We start from the raw sequence: 22,693 nt of genomic DNA, 5'->3' as shown, positions 1-22,693 counted from the left end.
TCCTGCAGTTTGGATCAGTTGCAGAGTGGGCTTGACACCCCTGCTTTCAAGATCTGGGAGAGAGGGTGGGAGGAAGCCATCCAGTTCCAAGAGCACAGGTTTAATGGAGAGGAGGTTATTAGTTCTCATTATCCACCTCACCGAGTAACACAATGTAAGGAATAGTCTGCCACCTTTCCAAAAAAGTATGTGTATTTTGGAATACCTCTAATCAACTACCTACCCTTAACATCAAAGTTTAGTTGAATTATAATGGGGCTGGCTTTTAGACTGATTACACACATATGGAAGCAAATACCACAAATAATAAAAAACAACTTGCAGCTTTGAAATTGAGAGTATTTTTTTCTTGTGAAGTAGATCAAGCACAGTCTAGAAATTATAGATGCACTAGAATTCCATAAAGACAATTAAAATTAATATTATAATCTCAGTTTAGATCTGTCAGTCTCTTCAGAGCTTGCCGACTTTTTAAAATATTTAAATATTTGACTATTTTGCATTTCACTCCTTTCTGTAAATTACCAATAGGTGCTTCTAGTAATATTAGATTATTTGTTTTGGTGAGATCTAGGGGAGGGGAGGGAGGGTCACTGTCTGGAACTGAAAGGAAATGGTTCTGTGTGGTTCCAAAAGGAAGAGTGAGTGAAAGAAAAATGTGAACGTGAGCTTCCACAAATCAGTGGCACAGCAGAAGGCTAGTCTCCATAGTCTTTAATTAATGAGACTGAATGGCCGCCTTCACTACAAGGTTTTTGTACTATAGTGAATCTTATATAGCAAATAAGATTCACAACTTTGCTGCTTCAAAAGTTCCTGAATCTCTTTCCTTAGTATCACGAGTGACTGGTGCCTCCTGAATCAGCGGGAGGGCACCCGCAGAAGCTGCCAATGGTGCTGGCCCTGTTGGGGGGCACTAGCCCTACCGACAGCATCGGTGTTGGCCGTTGGGGGGGCACAGGCGCTGTCGAGGGGGCATGCGTACCCCTGTGCACCCTCTACCAGTCGCCTATGCTTTGTATGATTTTATCCCATGATCCAAGCAATCCCCAGTACTTGTACATTGTTTTCCAGGAGGATGTTGCCAGTCATTTTGCAGCTCCCTTACTATGTGACTAAGCATGTACAAAGTGAGGACCATTTAATAGAAAGTAGCCCAAAATATAACAAAAGAACTAACCAGTAGCAACTCAGTTTCTCTTTCAATTCTGTCACTCATCAATAGCTAGCTGCAGAACCTGGAAAAACATGGTTGAGGGATATATTTTTCTCTTACTTCTGCTAGCCATAGGAAATGAGTGTGTATGGGGAGGACGTTAAAAGTAATGGTGAAAGAGCTGGAATCTTTTGATTCCTGTCTTTATTCAGATTAATAGTGGGAGGTTTGCTTAGATTTTATTCCTTTTCTAGCACCATTCACTAGAAACATAAGGCTGAAAGGAACCTTCAGGTCCAATCCAGTCCCTTGCTATTGAAAGCAACTGTGTCATATAATCCAATTAATATATTTATCAAGCTCTGTCTTAAAACCATTTTTTCATTCCCCCTTCTTACCCCATGGATGGAAAGCTTTGTAACACTTTCCTTAATGACATTTCCTCTGAGTTTTGCTTTGAAATTTCCACTGGAGTGGTTCAGAGCATGATTTTGAAGATATGATGTAATCAGTCATTTAACAAGCAACTTTGCAGTATGAAATTGAAACCAAGGGCAAACCACACAGAATTCATGAGGATTAGAAAGAGAGTTGTATGAAATTAGATAAACTGTGCTCCCAGAAAAGGTGATGATGATCTTACAGACTTCATTTTCAATCATATTCAGAAACATAAACAAAATAACTTGCATAGTTAAATTGTATCTATGCCAATAAGTTATTCTTAAAATACAGTAATGAAGTAATTGAAGAACTTAACTGGGTTATTAAAATCTCAGAATGAAAGAATCAGTGGCAAAAGAATGAAGAAAGAAATAAAATATGCAGACTGATGAAGTTAGGACAGCAAAAAAGAACTACAGTAAAGCTAAAATCAGTTGAGATTTCAGCTCTCAGCAGAATGAGAATTGAGTGAGCAATTGCTAGAACTCAAGATACAAAGCCGTTTTAGTCCTGGAGAATGAACAAGAACATGCTTCATAATATAAACTTCTGAGACCTTTAAGGGTCTCTAAATTAATTTGTCAGAATACTTCCTATGTTGAATCTTAGTATTGAACACTAGTATTTACTTTTTACTATTTACAAGATTTTTAATATGCATTTTTCCATAGTATTCCAAAGATCATAGCAAAAAGTATAAGGAACAGACAAAGAAACAAGACTGTCTGCTGTGCTGCTTGGAACTCTGGATTGTGATCAGTCCTCCCTGCCCCCCCAACAGAAGATGAAGCCCTTCTCTTAGGAGCAGAACTGGTTGCTTGCTCCTTGAGTCAGGGCCACCGGGTTCTAGAGAAAGTGAGAGATTGAAAGGCTGGGCTCTGAGTAGGAAGAAACCTGGGCTCCCTCATGCTGTACAACCTGCACCTGGGCCAGTTTCAGTGGGCTCTCTCAGAGACCAGGTAAAGCAGCAGCAGACTTAAGAAACTCCCACCCCGGAGGTGACACAAGCAGCAGCTGTGGGTCCTCTCCCTACGTCATTTTGGAAAAAGTGGCAGTAGCAGTGGAGTTCTAGTACCTGCTCACCCTTTGAACTGGCCACAGCTGGAAAAGGTTTCATATCCCTTCTCCAAGGGACTGGAAGTGGGTAGTCCTAAATACTTAGATTATATCAGGACTGGACAGTGGCCTCTTTGGGTTTTTACAGAAAAAACTATGGATATTTAGGAAAATATTTTTTGTATTTGATATTTTTTTTATTGTTTATAATATGTGACCCATGAAGGTAATTAGGCTCCTCTTGATAATATTTTCCTAGCAAAAGGATCTAAAGCTTTGTAGTTCTTTAATATTACACCTTTAGGTAATCTGGCACCTCACTGCCCCCCTCCCTGAGTGTCATACCCATCATCTGTCATCAAGCAAGAGATGCAACCAGAGAGTATGTCTTGTTCCTTGGGATTCACAGGGAAGATCCCTTTTCCTAGAGAACCACATTGCTTTCCATTGCATGTGCAGGAGAAGTGGGACCCCTTTGTACTTAACTCATCAAGCAAAGGGAGAAGGGTGGCCCACTGCCTGTGTTTATCTCATATTACATAAAGATAACTCTTGTTAGGATCCCATTGACATCTACCATGACTACACACAGTTACTATCTCAGATTGAAGGAGGGTTATTCATGTCTCTGAATTTTTGTTTGCAGGCTCAGGAAATGTAGGCCTGCAGAACCATTTAAGCACTAAGATAAATATTTGTCTGGTTAGTCCACATTGAGCTCTGTGCTACCATATGTAGACTGGACAATAGAACCTGGATCAGTTATATCCAGGTGGTTTTCAACCCATTTAATTTATAGCAAGTTCCAAAATTTAGGACAAGTCATGAAGCTGTTTCCTGCAGTTTTACTTCTAAGTGCACTTCTTCCCCCCTTATCTGTATCTCAACAGTGGTCCTGCACAGCTGCTTGGAAAAGCAAGGTCCTATGAAATAAAAGCTGCACCTAACTAGAGCCCCTGCCCAGCTATTTGCTGCAAATCTGTGTGCCTTTATTTATTTTACAAACTATCATCTTCACTTGTGGAGTAAGAAACCCAGCCCTGTGAAGTACCCAAGTTCTACCTTACTTGAGCTAGCTAACATAAAACTAATGCAAGTATGTGTGCACTACAGTATTGGCATGGACTGGCTTGGGCTTTTAAAATTTCTGTAACCCCAAGGACTAGAACCATTTTCTTAAATTAAGACAGATTCTGATGTAGTTGTATTTCTTCAGGAGCTGCAGGCCCTAGGCATATTCTTCCTTCTTGACATATTCTAAAGTATGCTAATAATTATATACAAGGAAGTGCATTAGAAGAACATTAAGATTACAAAAAGTATATACAAGAGATGAGAGAAAAGTCAATTGTCAGTCCCAGCCCATGTATTACCTATCTGAAAATACCTTTTTCTCTTAATGAAACTTCTGCCCTATTCATTGTTCTTTCCATGTGCTGAATGATACAATAAATAAAATGTGATTGTGTAATGTAAATATGGTATCGTAATGCATATACACAGAAGGTGGAATTTAGAGTTCGTACACAAATTCTGGCTTTTTAAGTAAGGCTGTTTTCTTTACAGTATTTATAGAATCTTAAAATCATGGATTTGGAAAGGCCCTGAAGGGTCATTTTGTCCAACACTTCTGCACAGATTTCAAGAAAACAGTGGGGAACAGCTAGGATACATGACAAGGCAAGATGCATGACAAGCCCTAGGGATGGGAGTACAAAGTGATTAGTCTTCATCCCTGGAACAGTTCTCCCGAGTCTGTTGTTTAGTGGTTCAACTATACAGAGGGCTGTCTCCAAGCCAGTGTGTGGGCATGGCTATCTCCTGGGGCACATTCTGGGTGTACTTATTCTAGAATCATAGAATCAGTGAGTCAGAAGTGACCTAGACAGATCATCTAGTCCGACCCCCTGCCATGGGCAGGAAGGAGCCAAGTGCCTATCCAGTCTCCTCTTGAAGATTTCTAGGGAAGGTGAGAGCACCACCTCTCTGGGAAGCCTATTCCAGGCTCTGGCCACCCTTACTGTGAAGTAGTTCTTCCTCATATCTAACCTAAACCTATCCTCCCTCAGCTTGTGACCATTGTTCCTGGTGACTCCAAGGGGGGCCCTGGTGAACAGACTTTCCCCGAGTCCCTGCTGGTGGCCCCTGATAACGTTGTAGGCAGCCACAAGATCCCCCCTCAGTCTCCTCTTGCAGAGACTGAACAGATTCAGGTGCCTTAGCCTCTCCTCATAGGGCTGGCCATGGAGGCCCTCAACCATATGAGTGGACCTCCTCTGGACCCTCTCCAGGTTCTCCATGTCCTTCTTGAAGTGCAGCGCCCAGAACTGGACAAGGTACTCCAGCTGCAGCCTGACCAGCACCTCATAGAGGGGGAGCAAGACCTCTCTGGACCTGTTAGTGATGCCCCAAATAAAGGAGCAGATATGGTGTGCCCACAAAATACATCTCATAATCACCATGAAGTATGGGGAAGAAGCAGGAGGAACTCGCCCTCCTCCTAGCTGTCACCAGCCCTGACATAGTAGGGATCACAGAAACGTGGTGGGACTCATCGCATGACTGGGCGGTGAGTGTCAAGGGCTATAGGCTATACAGGAGGGACAGGATAGGAAGGAAAGGTGGAGGAGTAGCACTCTACATCAAGGAGGAATATACTTCCTCGTTAATTAGCAAGGGGGTAGAGGGGGGGCACTCTGAGGTGCTCTGGGTTAGAGTAAAAGGCAGTCCAGGGGAGAGAGACTTAACGGTGGGAGTCTACTATAGACCTCCCAACCAGGGAGAAGAGCTCGACCAGGAATTCTTAGGTCAGCTCACAGAGGCAGTGAGGGCTAAGGATGTGGTCATCATGGGGGACCTGAACTTCCCAGACATCTGCTGGGAGGAGCAGTCAGCCAAGTCTGATCGCTCACGTCGGTTCTTAGCCAGAGTGCAGGACCTCCATCTAACCCAGGAGGTGCACAGTCCCACCAGGGGAGATGCCTTGTTGGACCTGGTGCTGGCCACGGGTGATGACCTGGTGAGGGGGCTGCGGGTGATGGGCCACCTGGGAGACAGTGATCATCGCTTGCTGGAATTCACCATCCAGCGTAAGGTGGCAAAGGGCTGCAGCAAGGCAACAGCCCTAGACTTTAGGAGGGCTGACTTCAACAAGCTAAGGAGGATCGTTGGGGAAGCGCTGAGGACCCAGAGGGGAAGGGAATCAGATGTCGAAGGGGAGTGGTTGCTCCTTAAGGAGACGATCCTCCATGCCCAAAGGGAGGTAATCCCAACAAGGGTCAAAGGGAGCAGGAGGGCACATAAACCCCCATGGCTCACTAAGAGCATCCGGGAATGTCTCCTTACTAAAAGGGAGGCATATACCCAATGGAGAGATGGGGTCATCACCAAGAAGGACTATGTTACAGTCGCCCAAGGATGTAGGGGGGCAGTCAGGAGGGCCAAGGCAGAGATGGAGATAGGACTAGCTTCCCGGATTAAGGACAATAAGAAGTCCTTCTTCAAATACATAGGGGGTAAAAAGAGGGTCCCGGGTAACGTGGGGCCCCTGCAGGACACGATGGGCAACTTAGTCATCACGCCAGATGATAAAGCTAACATATTTAACGATTTCTTTGCCTCTGTCTTCCTAAGTAGGGACCAGTTCAGCCACCTCCCTGCTGGGCCCCCCTCGGGCCCTGGGAGAGACACGCCTGGGCCAGGGGTTAGCGAGGAGTTAGTTAGGGTACTTCTGGAGAGGCTGGACGTGTTCAAGTCCGCTGGTCCGGATGATCTTCACCCTAGGGTTCTACAGGAACTGGCCGAGGTCATTGCGGGACCCCTGGCGCGGCTCTATGAGCACTCGTGGTGCTCTGGCGAGGTGCCGGAGGACTGGAAGAGGGCCAATGTGGTCCCTATCTTCAAAAAGGGAAAAAAAGAGGACCCGGGAAATTACAGGCCAGTTAGTCTTACCTCAATCCCGGGTAAGCTCTTTGAAAAAATTATCCTGGCACACATCCAGGAGGGCCTTGCAGGGGAATGCATGCTCAGGGGCAACCAACATGGGTTCATCAGTGGCAGGTCTTGTCAGACCAACCTGGTGGCCTTTTACGATCACGTCACCAAATCATTAGACGCAGGGGTTGCTGTGGATGTAGTCTTTCTGGACTTCCGGAAGGCTTTCGACACTGTCTCTCACCCTGTCCTCATCAAAAAGCTGGGAGACTGTGGTGTCAATGCCCACATGGTCAAATGGGTCGCCAACTGGTTGGAGGGCCGCACCCAGAGGGTGGTAGTGGATGGGTTCTTCTTGACCTGGAAGGACGTGGGCAGTGGGGTTCCGCAGGGCTCGGTCCTCGGGCCCGCACTGTTCAACATCTTCATCAGTGACTTGGATGAGGGGGTAGAAAGCACCCTGTTCAAGTTTGCTGATGACACTAAGATGTGGGGGGATGTGGGTGCACTAGAAGGGTGCAATAGGCTACAAGCTGACCTTGACAGGTTGCAACGGTGGGCGGATGAGAATAGGATGGGGTTTAACACTGATAAGTGCAAGGTGTTGCACATGGGGAGGAAGAACCGGCACCACACTTACAGGTTGGGGAACTCCCCTCTTGCCAGCACGGAGACGGAAAAGGATCTTGGAGTCGTCATTGACTCCACGATGAACATGGGCCGGCAGTGTGGGGAGGCAGTCAAGAAGGCCAACCGTACCCTGTCATGCATCCACAGAGGCATCTCGAGCAGGTCCAGGGAGGTGATCCTCCCCCTCTATGCGGCACTGGTCAGGCCGCAGCTGGAGTACTGCGTCCAGTTCTGGGCGCCACACTTCAAGAGGGACGTGGACGATATGGAAAGAGTTCAGAGGAGGGCCACTCGTATGATTAAGGGTCAGCAGGGCAGGCCTTATGAGGAGAGGCTACGGGACCTGAACCTGTTTAGCCTCCACAAGAGAAGGTTAAGGGGGGACCTTGTGGCCTGCTACAAACTGGTCAGGGGGGATCAGCGGGTATTGGGGGAGTCCCTGTTCCCCCGTGCGCTGCCAGGAGTGACCAGGAATAACGGTCACAAGCTGGCAGAGGGTAAGTTTAGATTAGATATTAGGAGGCGCTACTTCACAGTCAGGGCGGCTAGGGCCTGGAACCGCTTCCAGGGGAAGTGGTGCAGGCTCCTAGCCTGGGGATTTTTAAAAGGAAGTTAGATGAGCACCTTGCCGGGGTCATCTGACCCCGGTGCTCTTTCCTGCCAAGGCAGGGGGTCGGACTAGATGATCTACCTAGGTCCCTTCCGACTCTAGCTACTATGAAACTATGAAACCATGGCTTGCTGAAAATATGTATCTTCCTGCTGTAAGAAATTGCATTTGAGTAATAGGCGTTTTGGCAAGCACCTTCTTTGGGCTTTTAAAAATCAATAAATAGGCTAGAAAACAGGTACCTGTACAGCTCTAATATTGAAGTGGTATGGGTGACCCACTGGAAATGCTTCATTTTTCATTTAGTCACTGATGACAGTAATGCTTTTGTGCAGTGCTGGGATTTTGTTATTTAAAAAGCAGTGTGATTGACTTAGTTTAGGGTCCTCTCACCTTTGAGTTAATGCTGACCCAATACAGGGCTAAGGGGTGCTCTTCCCAATTGAGCATCTACCCCAGCAGTGTAGGACAAGGAAATCCTGCACTACTGAAAGCAGCAACCAAAATTTTGTGGGTGCAGTGTATGCCCTGTGTCCTTCATAGGGACTGGAAACTAGGGCTATGGAAAACAGCACCATTCTTCAACTTCTGTTTTGACATTTCAATGGAACAGTGTTTCATTTCAAGTTTTGTTTCATTTTGAAAGAACTGTTTCATTTCATTTCATTGAAACGTTCGCTGTTTCAATGGTGTTTTGATGTTTCATTCATAGGCTATAATGGGGAAGCATGAAACTGCCTATAACTTTGTCATTTGTAGCCTGATTTGGCTGAAACTTACAAGGAAGGTAGCTCCTTCTGTGGGTGCAAAACGTGCCAGGTTTCAAGGAGATAGGTACAGAGGTTTATGGGAAACTGCACCTCAAGGTGCCGACACGCAAAACTGTCATTTGCTGGCAGCAGCAGCATCCTGTCATCCGGCAGGCAGAGGGCTGTGCTGGACTCCTCCCAGGGGTGTGACCCCCGATCTGCCTGCCTGATGACAGGAGGTTGCTGCTGCTGCCTGGGACCGGCTCTGGGCGCAGCCTGCACTCAGCACTGGGAAGATTGGTGCTGCCACCACTCCCATGCAGCAGAAGCAGCCTCCTGTGATCTGGCAGGCAGATCAGGGGCCCGCACTCCCAGGAGGAGTCCAGCACAGCCCCTGCAGCCCTCCTGGGGGTGCAGGCAGGCCAGCAGCAGCACCAATCTTTCCGGTGCTGGGTGTGCGCTGTGCCCAGCACCAGTCCCAGCCAGCGCCAGCAGCTTCCTATGATCCAGCAGGCAGATTGGGGGCCTGCACCACCAGGAGGGCTGTGGGGCTCTGCCGGACTCCTCCCGGGGGTGTGGGGCGGCTCTAATCTGCCTGCCGGATTACAGGAGGCTGCACCCAGCACCGGGAAGATTGTTATAATCGCTGGCCCCAGCCAGCAGCAAGTACATACTGTCATCTGGCATGCAGATCTGGGGACCTGCACCCCCCGGGAGGGCTCAGGGCTGTGCCAGAATCCTCCCCAGGGGCACAGCCCCTGGATGTGTGCCGGATGACAGGAGACTGCTGCCACCAGCTGGGTCTGGCACTAAAGCCAAGCCTGGCTTCGAAACTTGAAATGTTTCGAAACTTTTGAAATGTTTTGAGTGCCCTTGTTTCATTTCACAGCTCTTTCGAAGGCATTTGTTTCATTTTGATTTTGCTGTTTTGAGCTTGAAACATATCAAAACAGCTCTGAAACAAAACACCTGGTGAAATTTCTCACAGCCCTACTGGAAACATATTCTATATGCCGTACTGTAGTAGTTACAGACAGAGGCATACAGCATTTGCCCAAACTTTCTGAAATAATTTGACTAAATTGATAAGTGTTGCCATAGTAAGAGACCTGTGTTCTGTTCCAGTTATGTAAGGGGTGACTTTATGCACTGTTATCTTATTTGTAAGGTTGGTAAAGGTGAGACGGTAAGATCTTGAAAAGGCATTTGTTTCTGGCAGCAGAAACATCTGAGAAATTGGTCCAGGAGGGGTCTGGAGCAGTGAGCCACCCATTCCCCTGCCCAGGCATGCTGTGGCCTGGGAAAGTATGGGAACTCATTGCTGAATTCACTTACTTCTTGGATCAGACAAGGGGAAAGGGGGTTTCTCCTGCAAGGGAGATCTTCCAAGAGAGGCACATTTCTCCTGGGAGAAATCAAATGGCTACTTGGATGCTCCTAGTTTCTACTGAGAAAGCAGCAATTGTCTTGGTAGAAATATTATGCCTGTACATGGCCTAAGCTTTGCTCAGTAACATGGATTATTAGAAGGAGCACAGATAATTCTTGGTGTACTTCCATGGGGTAAGCAAAAGGCACTTCACTGACACAACTGCTGTCCTCCAGGTAGATGTCAAGATCCTGTCAAAAGCATTGGTATGCTAATATCCTTCCTCAAAAAGCTAAAGACATTTTTAAGATTAGTAGAAGAACAGGGTTTTTTTAACATTGTTCTTGAATATGCCTGCATCATTTACACAAATATGTTCAGCACAAGTCAAGTGTGTAGAAATTCTGCCTGAATAGTTAGGCAGATTTTTAAAATTTGGGGTTTAAAATAGGAATTTAAAATGGTGAGGGGTGGAGGAGAACTATTGGACAGTTTCAAATATAAAGTTATGAGTTATATATTTTAGCCACTCTAAGAAGGGAGGGGGGAACTGCTGGTCAGGAGTGCACTAGAAGTGTTACAATCTAACTGTATCTGCATGATTCCATAGTGATTCAAATGAGACACAGTAGTTCAGTCACTCAAACTTTGACCGAAACTGAAAGCAGAGTTAAAGTTGGAGTGGCTTAGCTATGTTTGTATTGCTAAAGAATTAAACAGATGTAACACTCACATCATAGCAGCTTGTACTGATATCCTTTGATAGGGCATAGACCAGGGATGGGCAAAATTTGGCCCGTGGTCTGGATCCAGTCCGACAACTGATTGGATCTGGCATGTATGAAATTCTCCACAAACGTTATTTGTAACTGTAGTAATTTTCTAGAAAGCTGTTTTAAATTTGTTATATAAAGCCTTGAAACTTTACTAGGGATATGGTGGGCTTTGGTAACCTAATGAAACATTGGGTCTTTTACCTTTGAGCCCATGATGGACAGAGGGCAAGGTGTGTTACCTGTGAATTGCTATTCAGTAGTCATCCATGAACAGGGGTCGTTCACTGTGTTAGTCTGAAGTCAGTCAGAAGGCAGAGTACGTATGCATCTTTATAGACTAACTAAATAAGATATATGGAGAGCACAATACTGCCATGCGCACACATATATCCCCCTTCCCCCCTCAGATTGCCAACAATTTATGACAGAGCGTAAAATTTATCTCCTCTGTAGCTGCCTTCTCATCCCTCTGATACACCTCAGGTACATCAATAACATCTTCATAATATGGACTCATGGGAAGAAATCTCTAGAGAAATTTCACTAGGATTTTAACAACTTCCACATCTCCATCAAGCTAACACTGGAATATTCCACACAGTAGAGTGATTTCCTAGACACTACAGTGAAGGTTTGCAGTGGCCACATTGCCAGCACATTGTATCAGAAACCTACCAGCTGCCACAATTGTCTACAGCCAAGCTCTGCATTATACCTGGATCTGCTCTGACCCCACCACCCAGGACGAGCACCTTAAGAATTTAGATCAGGGATTCTTACTGTTACAAAACAATCCCCAAACTGTAAACACTCAGATCAACAAAGCTAGACTTGAACCTTGCTCCAGCCTGCTGCAATACTAAACCCAAGACAAAGACAGCAGGATCCTTCTGGTTGTCACATACAGCCCCCACATTGAACACTAAAACGCATCATTAATGACCTCCAACCCTTTCTGGAAAAGGATGACTTTCTCAAAGGAACCTGTCCTGGCTTACAGACAGCGCCAACCTCAAACAGGGTCTCTCAGTCAACAGACTAACGGACTCCCGTCCTCACCAAGGCACTAGGCCTTGCAGTTTACCCAAATGCCTGCCATGTCCCTACATCAGTACATACCACATTGTCACTGGACCTAATAACAGAGTACAACATCCAAGGTTCATTCACCTGTAACTGTACCAATGTCATGCAGGTCATCCAGTGTCCTTCTGCTGTCTTCATTAGACAGACATGATTATCTCTACATATAAGAATGAATCTGACATCAGCAGCAAAAAGACACAAAAACCTATGGCAGAATGCTTCAACCTGACCTGAGGCTGGCTGCTGTCAGGCAGAAAGATTTAAAAAACAGTGAACAGGAAACTGTGGAATGAGAAATCACCTCCACAGACTGGACTGTGTCAAGCATGGCTTTAAAAGGGACAGTGGATTGTTATCTCATTACCTGGATTAGTTTTTGTGACTGTCTTTGTTCCCATTGGTTTACTACTTGTTTGCCTTTCTCCCCTAGCACTGCCCTCCTGTCCCCTCTCTCTTTCCCTTCCCTTGGATGTTGTATTCTAATTTCTCTGTCCTTCTTATACTGTACCTTCTGCATCTCCTTTCACAGCATCTGATTAAATGAACTTGGGTTCATGAAATCTTGTGTTCCCTCTCTATATATCTTATTTGGTTAGTCTGTAAAGGTGCACATCTACCTTGCCTTCTAGTGGTCTTCATTTCTATTTTATATTTTATAGATCCTTATCACAATCACCTCCTCCCCCCACCTCCAGCCTTAATTTTAGTTATTAGCTGTCATTGTCGTGGTTCTTAGCAGAGAGGACTGAATTAAAAAAATTGCTTTCTTGCCTCTTGAGCGGGTGAGTTAAAGAGACAGTGGCACTGAAATGGAATGAGCCAGCTTACAATGCTGTTGCTTGTATGTTGTACCTAATATGTACATTTAGCAACTTTTGGGAGGCTTAAAAGTTCAGGAAAAAATAATTAGTTATTGTGACAGCAGGACAAAGAAAAAAAGAGGGTTGTTCTGCGACACAGAAAAATAATCTGTCAGAAGCTTTCTTGTACTGTTAATGTTAATTTTGAGTTATATATTTTGATATCACACAATTATAACAGTTTTAAAATTATAGGTCAGTCTCTCACATCCCCCCACCCCTCAGAAAAATGGAATTGGGAGAAAAACATTGTCTGAATTTAAGTTCTAATCCCAGAGCAGTTTTGACTGTAGCCTGGGTCTAGTTTAGTCATTTGGGAATGCTTTTTTCTCAGGCTCTCTTAATCTATCATTGATTTTATTTGTGTTTTTAATCTGGTTTTGTGGTGTTTTCTTGATCTCTTTTTATGACTGAGATTAGATATTTGCATATTTTTAAATGAGCTATATTTTTAAATTAATTATTGCATTGGCTGCTCCTTTACCACTGACCAGTTGTTCCTATTATCTGTCAGAAGTAGAAAGTTATATGTTAAAAGGAAAAGTATGTGGTGGACAGACAAATTAATACAACATTTTCAGATAACCCTTGAACACTCATCAAGGTCAAATTCAGGCATGCTTCTGAAATCTCTTTCTGTTTTTTAACCATGTTACATTTTATCCCTTTAGGAATGGCAAAATTCTATTCAGAAGAATGCAGGACTTGCATTTATTGAGCTCATCAATGAAGGAAGGTAATTAATTTTACAGCTTTTGGACAAGTAGTCATTTTGCATTTTATTCCACTGGGTGATAATACTTTCTCACCATCTGCTCCAGAAAGATTTGAAAAAAAGGCCTTTTTAATTAAAAGAGATTTACTGAGTATGTACTCTACATAAAGAATATTTAATGTGGTGATATATAACATATTACATTTGTATTTATTGACTAAAGAAACCTTGAGCTCTGTGTGTGGATTTAAGGTTTTATTTGAGATTTGAACCCCACCATCGTACTGAGTAGCAAGGCTGTTTTATACAGAGGATCTAGAAAGCCAAATCTGTAAACCCATCTGCCACTCCATCTGTCTTAAGAGCACTGTATTTGTTGTACAGATGCACTTTATACTCTTAGTTCACGAGATATTTATCTAGGGTACTTGATGTTAAGGTAAAATACATGGAACATCACATTTATTTGAGCTACCTAGTTTTGCAAGCAGTTGTTACCATTTTATTAACACTAGAACAATTTTAGTATTGTTTATGTTGGTGTCTGTTTTTATCTTTTAGACTACACCATAGTTTTTCAGTATTCTATATCATTGGGCTAACTGATAGTGGATTCTCATAAAGCAGATGTAAGCATCAGCTCTGACATGTGGCTTCTCCTGGCCAGGAAGTAGAATCATTTTAAATCTAGACATCTTGTGTGATATGAGATGTGGTGCTGAATGCAAATCTTCATAATAAGATCCCTGTTGAAGTGTTTTGGCCAGTTTATTTTATACTCTCATTTTGTATTTCATTTTATGTATCTGTTAACACACTGAGACATCCCACGTGTATTCAAATGACCTTTTTATTGAAGGAGGAGATTTTTGTCCAATTTTAATTTCACTAGTTCATCCCTGCATCATTTTCAACAAATGACTAGGGAACAACCATGAAATAAGAAAAGAGAATAGGAAACAGGGCTGTTTATTATTCTAAGAATAAGAATTCTTATTCTAGGAATAGGAAATAGGACTGGGAAGTTATGGAATCTCCATCCTTGGAGGTTTTTAAGACCCAGCCAGGCAGAGCTTTGGATGGGATGAAACAGGTGGGGATGGTCCTCCCTTGAGCAGAGGGTTGGACTAGACGGCCTCCTGAGGTCCCTTCTAACCCTAACTTCCTATGATTTTGTGACTGTCTGGAAAATAAGTGTATGCCTCTGGGGCCAGATCTTCAGTTGATATAGATTGGCTTAGTTATTTCAAAGCAGTAGAGTTTATAATAACATCTACCACTTGAGACACTTAGGCCATTCAAATGATATTTCTTTTGATCTGGGACTATTTGTTTGTACGGCACCTACCAAAATTAATGTTAATCCTGATGGGGTCATCTATCGTATAATACCACACTATAAATATAATGATGATGAAGCTTGCCCCTGAATTAATAATCAATCTGGGCTCAAAAGTACTGTCCAAGTATCTTGCCTTTTTTCTCGTGGCTTTTAAAACTTACCCTTTTAGCTGAAGAACTGGTTTCATTATTTTTGTTTACTCCAGTAATCTCTTGTAGAAATAGATCTGATTATTGCACACTTGTTGCTGATAAAGTAACAGTGGTGAACATATCTCAAGTCTGCTTTAAAAAAAATCATAATTAATTACTGTGAGACATCAGGAAGCTGTATATTCCCAAACAGAAGTCAAATTCCAAAAACAAAAAGGAAATGATATAGTATTCAATAACTTTCTGCTTAGGTCTAATGAAGTGATGACCAAATCAGACTATCTGTAGGTACATATTGCTTGACATATTTTTTTGTGAAAGGGATGTGTGTGCATGCATTACTAAAACACTTGCTCTCTTCCACTGTTAGTACATCAGTTTTTAATTTATCCTTATGGGGATAAAAATAACAATCCTTTAAGTGGAAATTGTTATAAATATTTATTCAACTTAATAGCTAAACTTGTGAATGCAATTCATCAATCATAGCTAGAGAATGCAATTGTGCAGTTGTCAACAATTAACAAGACATAAACAGTTGATGAATGTGCAGCTGAATTAAAGTGCTCCCTAGGACAGCCTGAAATTATAAACTGGATCATTTAAAGGAATCTAACAAAGGATCTTTATAATTAAAACAAAGCAGGGTTAATGGGATGTAAAATTGCATATAATCACTATGCAATAATGATTGGATTTTAAATTATTAAAGTACAAAATAGAAGGTTAAGGATAGTTTTCAAGACTTTGTGGATTAGATTTTCAGTGATTCAGTTAATAAATCAATAGCTTCACTCAAGTAAACCCTACTTGAAAATTCAAAATTCCCTTTAAAAATTCAAGGGAACAGAGTTACAATTTTTATCTAAGTTTTACACCTTTGTATGTTCAAAATGTTGATATTTAAAAACCTCCTACCCGAGTGTCTGACTCTTGTTTTATCTGAATTAAAACATTTGAACGTGGTTATGATTTTGGATTGCATCACTGGTGTGTGTGTGTGTGTGTGTGTATTCACTAGAAATATAATGAAACAAAACATTTAATTATGCTAATTGTTTTTACTTTATGATTTGAAGCTTTAATACACAGCTTCCTGTCACTTGATGAACAATAACTTGCTCTTAAATATTCTGTTTTATTACATTTTGGTATGTTTTTATTTAATAATGGTAGCATTATACTACAGAGGCTATAGAGACCACTTTAATTTATGGTGTCACGACTTACATGATAATCTGGCAAGTGCCTTCCTAGTTTAGGAGTATGCGATAAGGGCCCAAGAACCCCTAAATTTAATCCTGATTCTTTTGCTTATTCCCTTTGAGCTTTGACAAATTATATTACCTCTATGTTAGTTGTATCTCAAAAGGTTCCTATGAATTTGAGTTAATGTTTGAAGAAGAAAAAAATGTTTTATGATTGCCAAGTATTGTCCATAGGCATTGTGTAACATTTTTCAGTATAGTTGCTTCCAGCTACAACTTTAAATTTTCTATGTGCAAAAAAAATTCTGCAGGGAAAAATAAAATTAAATATCAAGTTGTAAAATAATATTGTCTCTGCAAATTATTTAAGTATATTCTAGTTCTTGTACCTCTGAACATTGGCTTTCTGCCTCTTTAAATCAGTCTCCCCTAGGGAATGTATGGTATTGATGGTATAAGCCTCATGTGAGTCCCATCCATAGCTATTAAGATGCTCCCTAAAAGTTAGAATTTCAGATTTGCATTCATTTGTCAAAATATACATGTTAAACTACATGGAAAGTCATTGGCTTTGAGCCAACCTATGAATACCTAAAAGTGAAAGTAGTGAAATTACTGAATAAGGATATACAATGCATACCTGTGAAAATTCTTTGGCACAGAAAGTTTTGTAAATAATCTGTCAGGATATTACGAAAATGACCTTTCAAACTAAAGCAATTATATCTGTTACTCGTCTTCAAGTATGTGCCAGTGTGTGCCCCACACTAGGTGCACTTAAGTCACATGCCTATAACACCAGAGTATTTTTTTTTTGTAGTGTCCATTGGGGCCATGCATGTACCCTGTGTCTTTTTGTGTTTCCATATGAGGGCATCAAGAAAAGGATGGCAGTATCTGCCGTCAGTTCATCTTGCTATGCTTGTCAGCAAGGTAGAATCTAATAAGCATCTGGCCCACTGGTTCTTTGCTCAGTTTGAACTTCCCTAATACTTTTCAGAATCTCCAGAATTGCTTCTGATCTCCTACATTTGCCTGCCCTGAGCTGATCTGACCCATCTGGACTGAATTGTACACACGCCACTCCTTAGGATTCCTTATTATAACATAATTGAAATCTGTGGACATTAAGCCTTATCATGCAGTGAACTTATTCCCTCACTCCTCCCTACCCAAAGGATGAGTACCAGATATTTCCTCTCTAGGGCTATGGCATATTTCAAGTTGATATTTTGTTTTCTCTCTGTGTTAGAACATGTTCATCTTGAGAGATGAGTCTACACTTCATTTTCTGGAACAATCAATAAAAGAAATGAGGAAATAAACTCCAGAGTCCTGATAGTGGACAAGTCAGTATCATTTACACCTGTCAAGCAAATAGGTAATGAGTAGGATGAGCACAGGAAGAGGAAGGATCCAACTTCTATGTCCCCAACACTGAAGCCAATCTCAGTATCAGTGTTGATGCCAGCACCAACACATCCAATGCTGAAGCCAGGCAGCCACCAAGACAGGGTTCCTTTTAGTGTGAAGGAGGAACTCTAGAGAGATCCATGTCCCATCACAAGGTTATATGCTGCTATACCTTGGAAGGGAAGTCCATCAAGTCCTGTACATTAAGGATGAGGAGAAGAAGGAGTCTGAAATTTAACAGATTCCTCTGTTTTTGGTTGTAGCGGTGTTGGTCTAACGACACAGGCAGGCAAGATTCTTCTAGCACCAGATTCCTCTATCACCAGTTCCAGCTTCACTGAAAACATTTGCCATCAGTCCTGGCCTCAGAAGAGGTTAGAATCAGGTTGACTGTTGGTGCCAGGATATTGACTTGTACCTAATACAAATGCTAGTGCTAAAAGCCCCTTGCATGTTGCTGGTATCTTAGGGTGATTTCTTCCCCTTCATTGTGACCAGTATCTTATACCCATCACTGAGTACACATGCCTCCCCTGAGGTTTATGATTAGTGCTGCTAGAAGGTATATGGGCTTCTCTAACAAGTCTGAGCCATGACTGGCCCATCAAGCCTGGCACTGGACTAATTTATATTAGTGGCAGCAGTGTCCTCCCTCCTCCCTGACAAGTACCACTCTGATTCCTTCCCTCTGCCTGATTTGCCTTCTGCTGCTCTCTTCTGTTTCCTGTCCTGTGCTTGCTGTCCAGTCTGCTTTCTACCCCTTTCCTAGTCTGCTTTGAGCCTACACGGAGGTTGCCCTTGCCACAGGTTGGCCACCACTGCATAAGATTCCTGTCTGCAGCCCAAGTAACCAGATCAACTGTGTAAGGCTCAGTCAGGCTCCTGCCCTGCAGCCCTTGTAACCGAGTCAGCCACACTTAAGCTAATCAAGCGCAGAGGACCCCCAGCTCTTTCATTTGATTGGTTCTGGGGCTGCTTTTAAAGAACTATTCTAGCACCTGAGCCTTGCTGCAAAAACAGTTTCCAGTGCCTGAGCAGCAATTTTCTTGGTAACATATCTAACTTTCCTGGTTCCTGACCCTGCCTTTGGCTTGTTGCTGAATTTTCGCTTTGGATTTCCCTGTGGATCTGTTTCTTGGCTCCTCATCCTAATTTGGCTCTGTTCCTGGACCTTGCAGCATGTTCTGTCCCTCAGATTTGATAACTAGGCTTTTGATTCCCAGATCGTGATCCTGGTTTGGTATTTGGTTCCTGACACATGTCTTCTGACCTCTAGCCCTGAAATCCCCAGTCCCTAGCTTTACCCACTAGTGGACCAGGACATCCTGTTGCATATTGTATTAACTTTACCCTCTTTGTCGCTCCGTTGTAAGTCTCCAGAAGTCAGGCTTCACCACTGAGTCTCACCACAAGAGGTTCCTTATTTCTTAGCTGTTGGATCAAACTGTATCTTTAGAAGCTGTGTTCTAAGAGAATTTAAAGAATTCCAGGAGCTCCCTGGGAGAACTTCCAGCATTCTAGAGATCAAGAAGTTAGTTATTATGGAGACATCTCACTAGCTAGCTGTTGAGCATGCTGTTACCTTCTTGTCCAGCCACAATCACTTATTAACATGCAACTCCTCAGTCTGTCCCAAGCTCTGGCCCAAGGTCTGTCAAGAACCCATGATAGAATCAACAGCAAAATGAGACAAAAAGAGGCACCAGCTAATCCCTACAGTGTTTTGAGCACCTCGGCACTTACCCCGGCCTGTTTTCTTTGGTTGTGTTGGCTGCATAGAAGTCAAAATCAATCAAAAGCACATAGACCCCACTGGCAGCAAACTGTATGTTTTAATTTCATTGCAACAGTATGTGGGTAGCTGCTAGGCCTTGTTGGGTACACATGACATTATGTAAAACAAGGTGAAGCTCTTTTATGACAACAGAGAGCAGCTTAAGGACATAATTCAGGAAGTCCAACTGGTAGCCAAGGCAGCTTTTCAGATAACATCAGTGAATACCTCTATCACAATGGCTAGGTCTGTGGTAAGTGACCACGCATGTGCTCTGTACCACAAGTCATAATATTTTCCAAGTAAGATATACATTATGACTTGGCCTTTGAAGGCTCAGGGCTGTTCAGTAACCAGACAGGTAATGTTCTGCACTCCCTGGAGGACTAAAGCTGCACTGCACTCTTAAAGGATTTACAAAAGTGATCTGTATCATGAGCTGTACTGTCTTAATTTCTCAGCGAAGACAGTGCATACCATCCTTCCATTCCATCCCAAAAGAAAAATAATGCTAAGAAGTGTCCAAGGTACAGCAGGGCATGGCGTACCCTACTCCTCCTTGGCAGTGAACATCACTTCTGTTTCACATTAACAGAGTCGGTCATATAGTCAAGAACTACATCAGACCCGGTCAAGAGAGCATGATTTTCAGAAGCCTCCTCACTCCAACAGGCATGGCATGTTTGGTAAAGCTCATTACCTGTGCCCTGAATTAAATGAGAGTTAGTTGTTCAGGTTTCACTTACTCAAAGTCAAAAGCAAGCAGATGGAAATGTACTAGTGGGCAGTAAGTCTCTGCCCCCTTTTAACTGCCTATACTTTGTCCGTATCTTAAGATAGTCTCAAATTGAATTAGTTTGCTGCTGCATCAACTTTGATGCCTGAAATACAAATATTGTGTCTCTAACCATCAGTATAATGAAGTTCCTAAGCATTATTATCAGCTCCAGACTGGCAGGAGGACAGGTTTTGATCTCTTCAGTCAAAAAGTAATTACGCAGCCAACAGTTGGACCCCTTGACAGTAGCACACATAGTGGTAATACCTTCATTGTGTTAGACACAGTAAAAACAAATGGCTGCCCTTGTCTCAGAAAACTTGCAGTCTAAAAAAGGAAATATCTTTCAGATGAGACAAGTGAACAGGCATAAGAAAAACATGTGAAGGTAGACTATAGATGAGATCAGTAGGGATGATTGAGCCCCTTTGACATTAACCAGAAAGACAGAAAGAACTGATATCTAGTGGAGTCTTTGAATTTGGATCTCATTCTCTCTTAGTCTCCTTTAGTTATTTTTTATCTGTCATTTCACAAGTTAAAAATAGACTTGTGGCCCGTGGGACTGGAATTCATGAGCAATCATTTAGTGATGCTTTGTATTGTTTTCATTTATAGCATAGGCACCCGGAGAATATGATTGGCCCCTTTGACTTTACAAAAATTACAGAAAGCTAGTAGCAACAACAACGAATACTAGTAATCTCACTGCTTTCTGTTTACTTGCGGCCAGATTATTAAGTGCTTTTTGGTGCCTATTGGAATCAGGCAGGTAGCTTCTTTTGGAAATCCCACTAGGCAGCTGTCTCCATCTTTAGGCATCTGAGTCATGCACTCTATGTGAGTAAATAGCCTCAAGACTGGAAAAAAAAGCAAGCCCTTTTCTGGGATTAATTTATCTGAGCTCAGTCTAAGCAATGCTTTTTAAGTACACAGCTTTGTTTGTGGTATAGAAGTCAGTTTGCATATGCCTTGCACACTTGCTTTCACTTGCAGCCCTTGCAGTTGTGACTGAGAATCATACGCTCCACTTCTAAATACCACATGAGTAGAAGGATTGCAATCCCATGAATCCCACAAGAGTTTGATTGATGAGTAGATCCTGCAAACATAAGGAAATGGTGCTATTCTTTATCCCCTACTCAACTGTAACCCTAATTTGAGACACAACAGGGACAGTCTAGGAAGCCCACTTGAAACTCACTTAGTATTAAGACATCATGAATTTACACATGAAGGTACTGGAGCTGGAGAGCTTTGAGACTGGCCTGCATAATATTTCTACCCATTCTGTGAAGCTCCACAGTGCATATCCTGGCAGACAAAATATCTGTCTTGCACTGTATAAGCAAGCAAGTAGACATCTGATCATCTCTTCTTTGCCAGGGAACCATCAAGTTGTAGTTAGTACAGTAAAATCCCTGTTTTCCTGGATTTTATTAACCAGTACACTTTACTAACTGGAATTTCTGGATGGCCAGCTGGATGAGAGGAGGAGGGGCAAAAGCTTGCACACAGCAGCCACCGCCACCACCCTGCACTGCACCAGTGTATCCTGCACTGTTGCTGCTTCAAGTGTGGTGGCCGCTGCCATGCCCCCTGCTCCATGTGAGGCCCCCACATTCCCTTCTCCCCCCACTTCACGTTATCTGAAAGCCCTTGCTGGGTTATTTCAGATAACCAGAATTTTTACATAACTGGCAAACCCCTTACCTTGGAGATGTCAGATAACAGATGTTACTGTACCTCTAATAGGGGGTATCTTCAAAAGCTTTACACCTTCCAGGGGTTAGCAATGACCAAACAGATTTGTTGAGCAAACATATATTGTCATTTTTGAAAGGTCACTATGGAAGTCAATCTTAGAATCCGTTAGAATGACACCCTATTATAGATGTATTTCCTGTAGTGTCTGCATTTTCAGTTCCAGAGGAAGCCAGATTCTGGGCTCTCTGCTAGACATTTTTCTCCTTGAGTGATCTCAAGGAGTCATACAAGTTTTCCATCCAGTTCCTCTAATCCCCTGTATATTGCAGGGAATGAAGCATTGGTCATTGGGATAGCCTCATAGGGGTGTGTCCAGATAAGCATGCACATGCCTCTTGTGACATCTCAAACCAGTTTGACATGTTTCAAGAGGCACACTGAGAATGAAAAAATGTTCCCTGCACTGCATATTTGCAGTTTGGGCTCAAAATATGATATCTGGATTTCCAGGTATCAAATAAAAACACTCTGGAGAAAAGCAGTGCAAGGCACAGTTCCCCACCATGCCCTGAGGCAAGCCAGAGCTCAGACCTCTAGAGATGTGGGGGGAGGCAAGAAGGATCAGTGTAAGGTGGCTTGACTCACGTGCTGTCCCTGCTAAGTAGGGACTGGGAGCGGGGGGTCTGTGGATGTGTGGGGGGGGACTGTGGTTGTAGGGGTGGAGGGCTTGGTCAGGGGGCATAGGTCCCCTGCAGGGCCAACATCTCCCCTCCACAGGGGCCACAGCCCCCCGCACACAGCAGCAGTGGTCATCGGGTGCTCTGGGCCTGATGGCACACAGGGCCTTTGGAGGCAAGACCTGGCCCATTGCCATGTGCAGTCCCTGTGAGCAGGGATGGGCCCCAGGTGACAGCCTGAGCAGTCCAGGACTACCT

At 43.2% G+C, this 22,693-nt stretch overlaps 1 protein-coding gene across 12 annotated transcripts in view; it reads left to right on the top strand.

The window, feature by feature from the left end:
- NBEA (neurobeachin) overlaps positions 1-22,693 on the top strand; it is an 835,610-nt gene that overhangs the window by 429,393 nt on the left and 383,524 nt on the right. For all 12 annotated transcript variants that reach the window (XM_090027554.1, XM_090027509.1, XM_090027581.1 and 9 more), the window contains one exon: positions 13,341-13,405. In XM_090027554.1, coding sequence (XP_089883680.1) covers positions 13,341-13,405 — 65 coding nt within the window. The remainder of the gene's footprint in view (positions 1-13,340; positions 13,406-22,693) is intronic.

Source organism: Crocodylus siamensis, chromosome 1 (genome assembly GCF_052110815.1).
Source record: "Crocodylus siamensis isolate JL-2025a chromosome 1, ASM5211081v1, whole genome shotgun sequence".
In the NCBI taxonomy this organism is placed as follows: Eukaryota; Metazoa; Chordata; order Crocodylia; family Crocodylidae; genus Crocodylus; species Crocodylus siamensis.
Note: the sequence above shows the minus strand (reverse complement) of the source record. Positions and strands in the feature narration are given on the sequence as shown.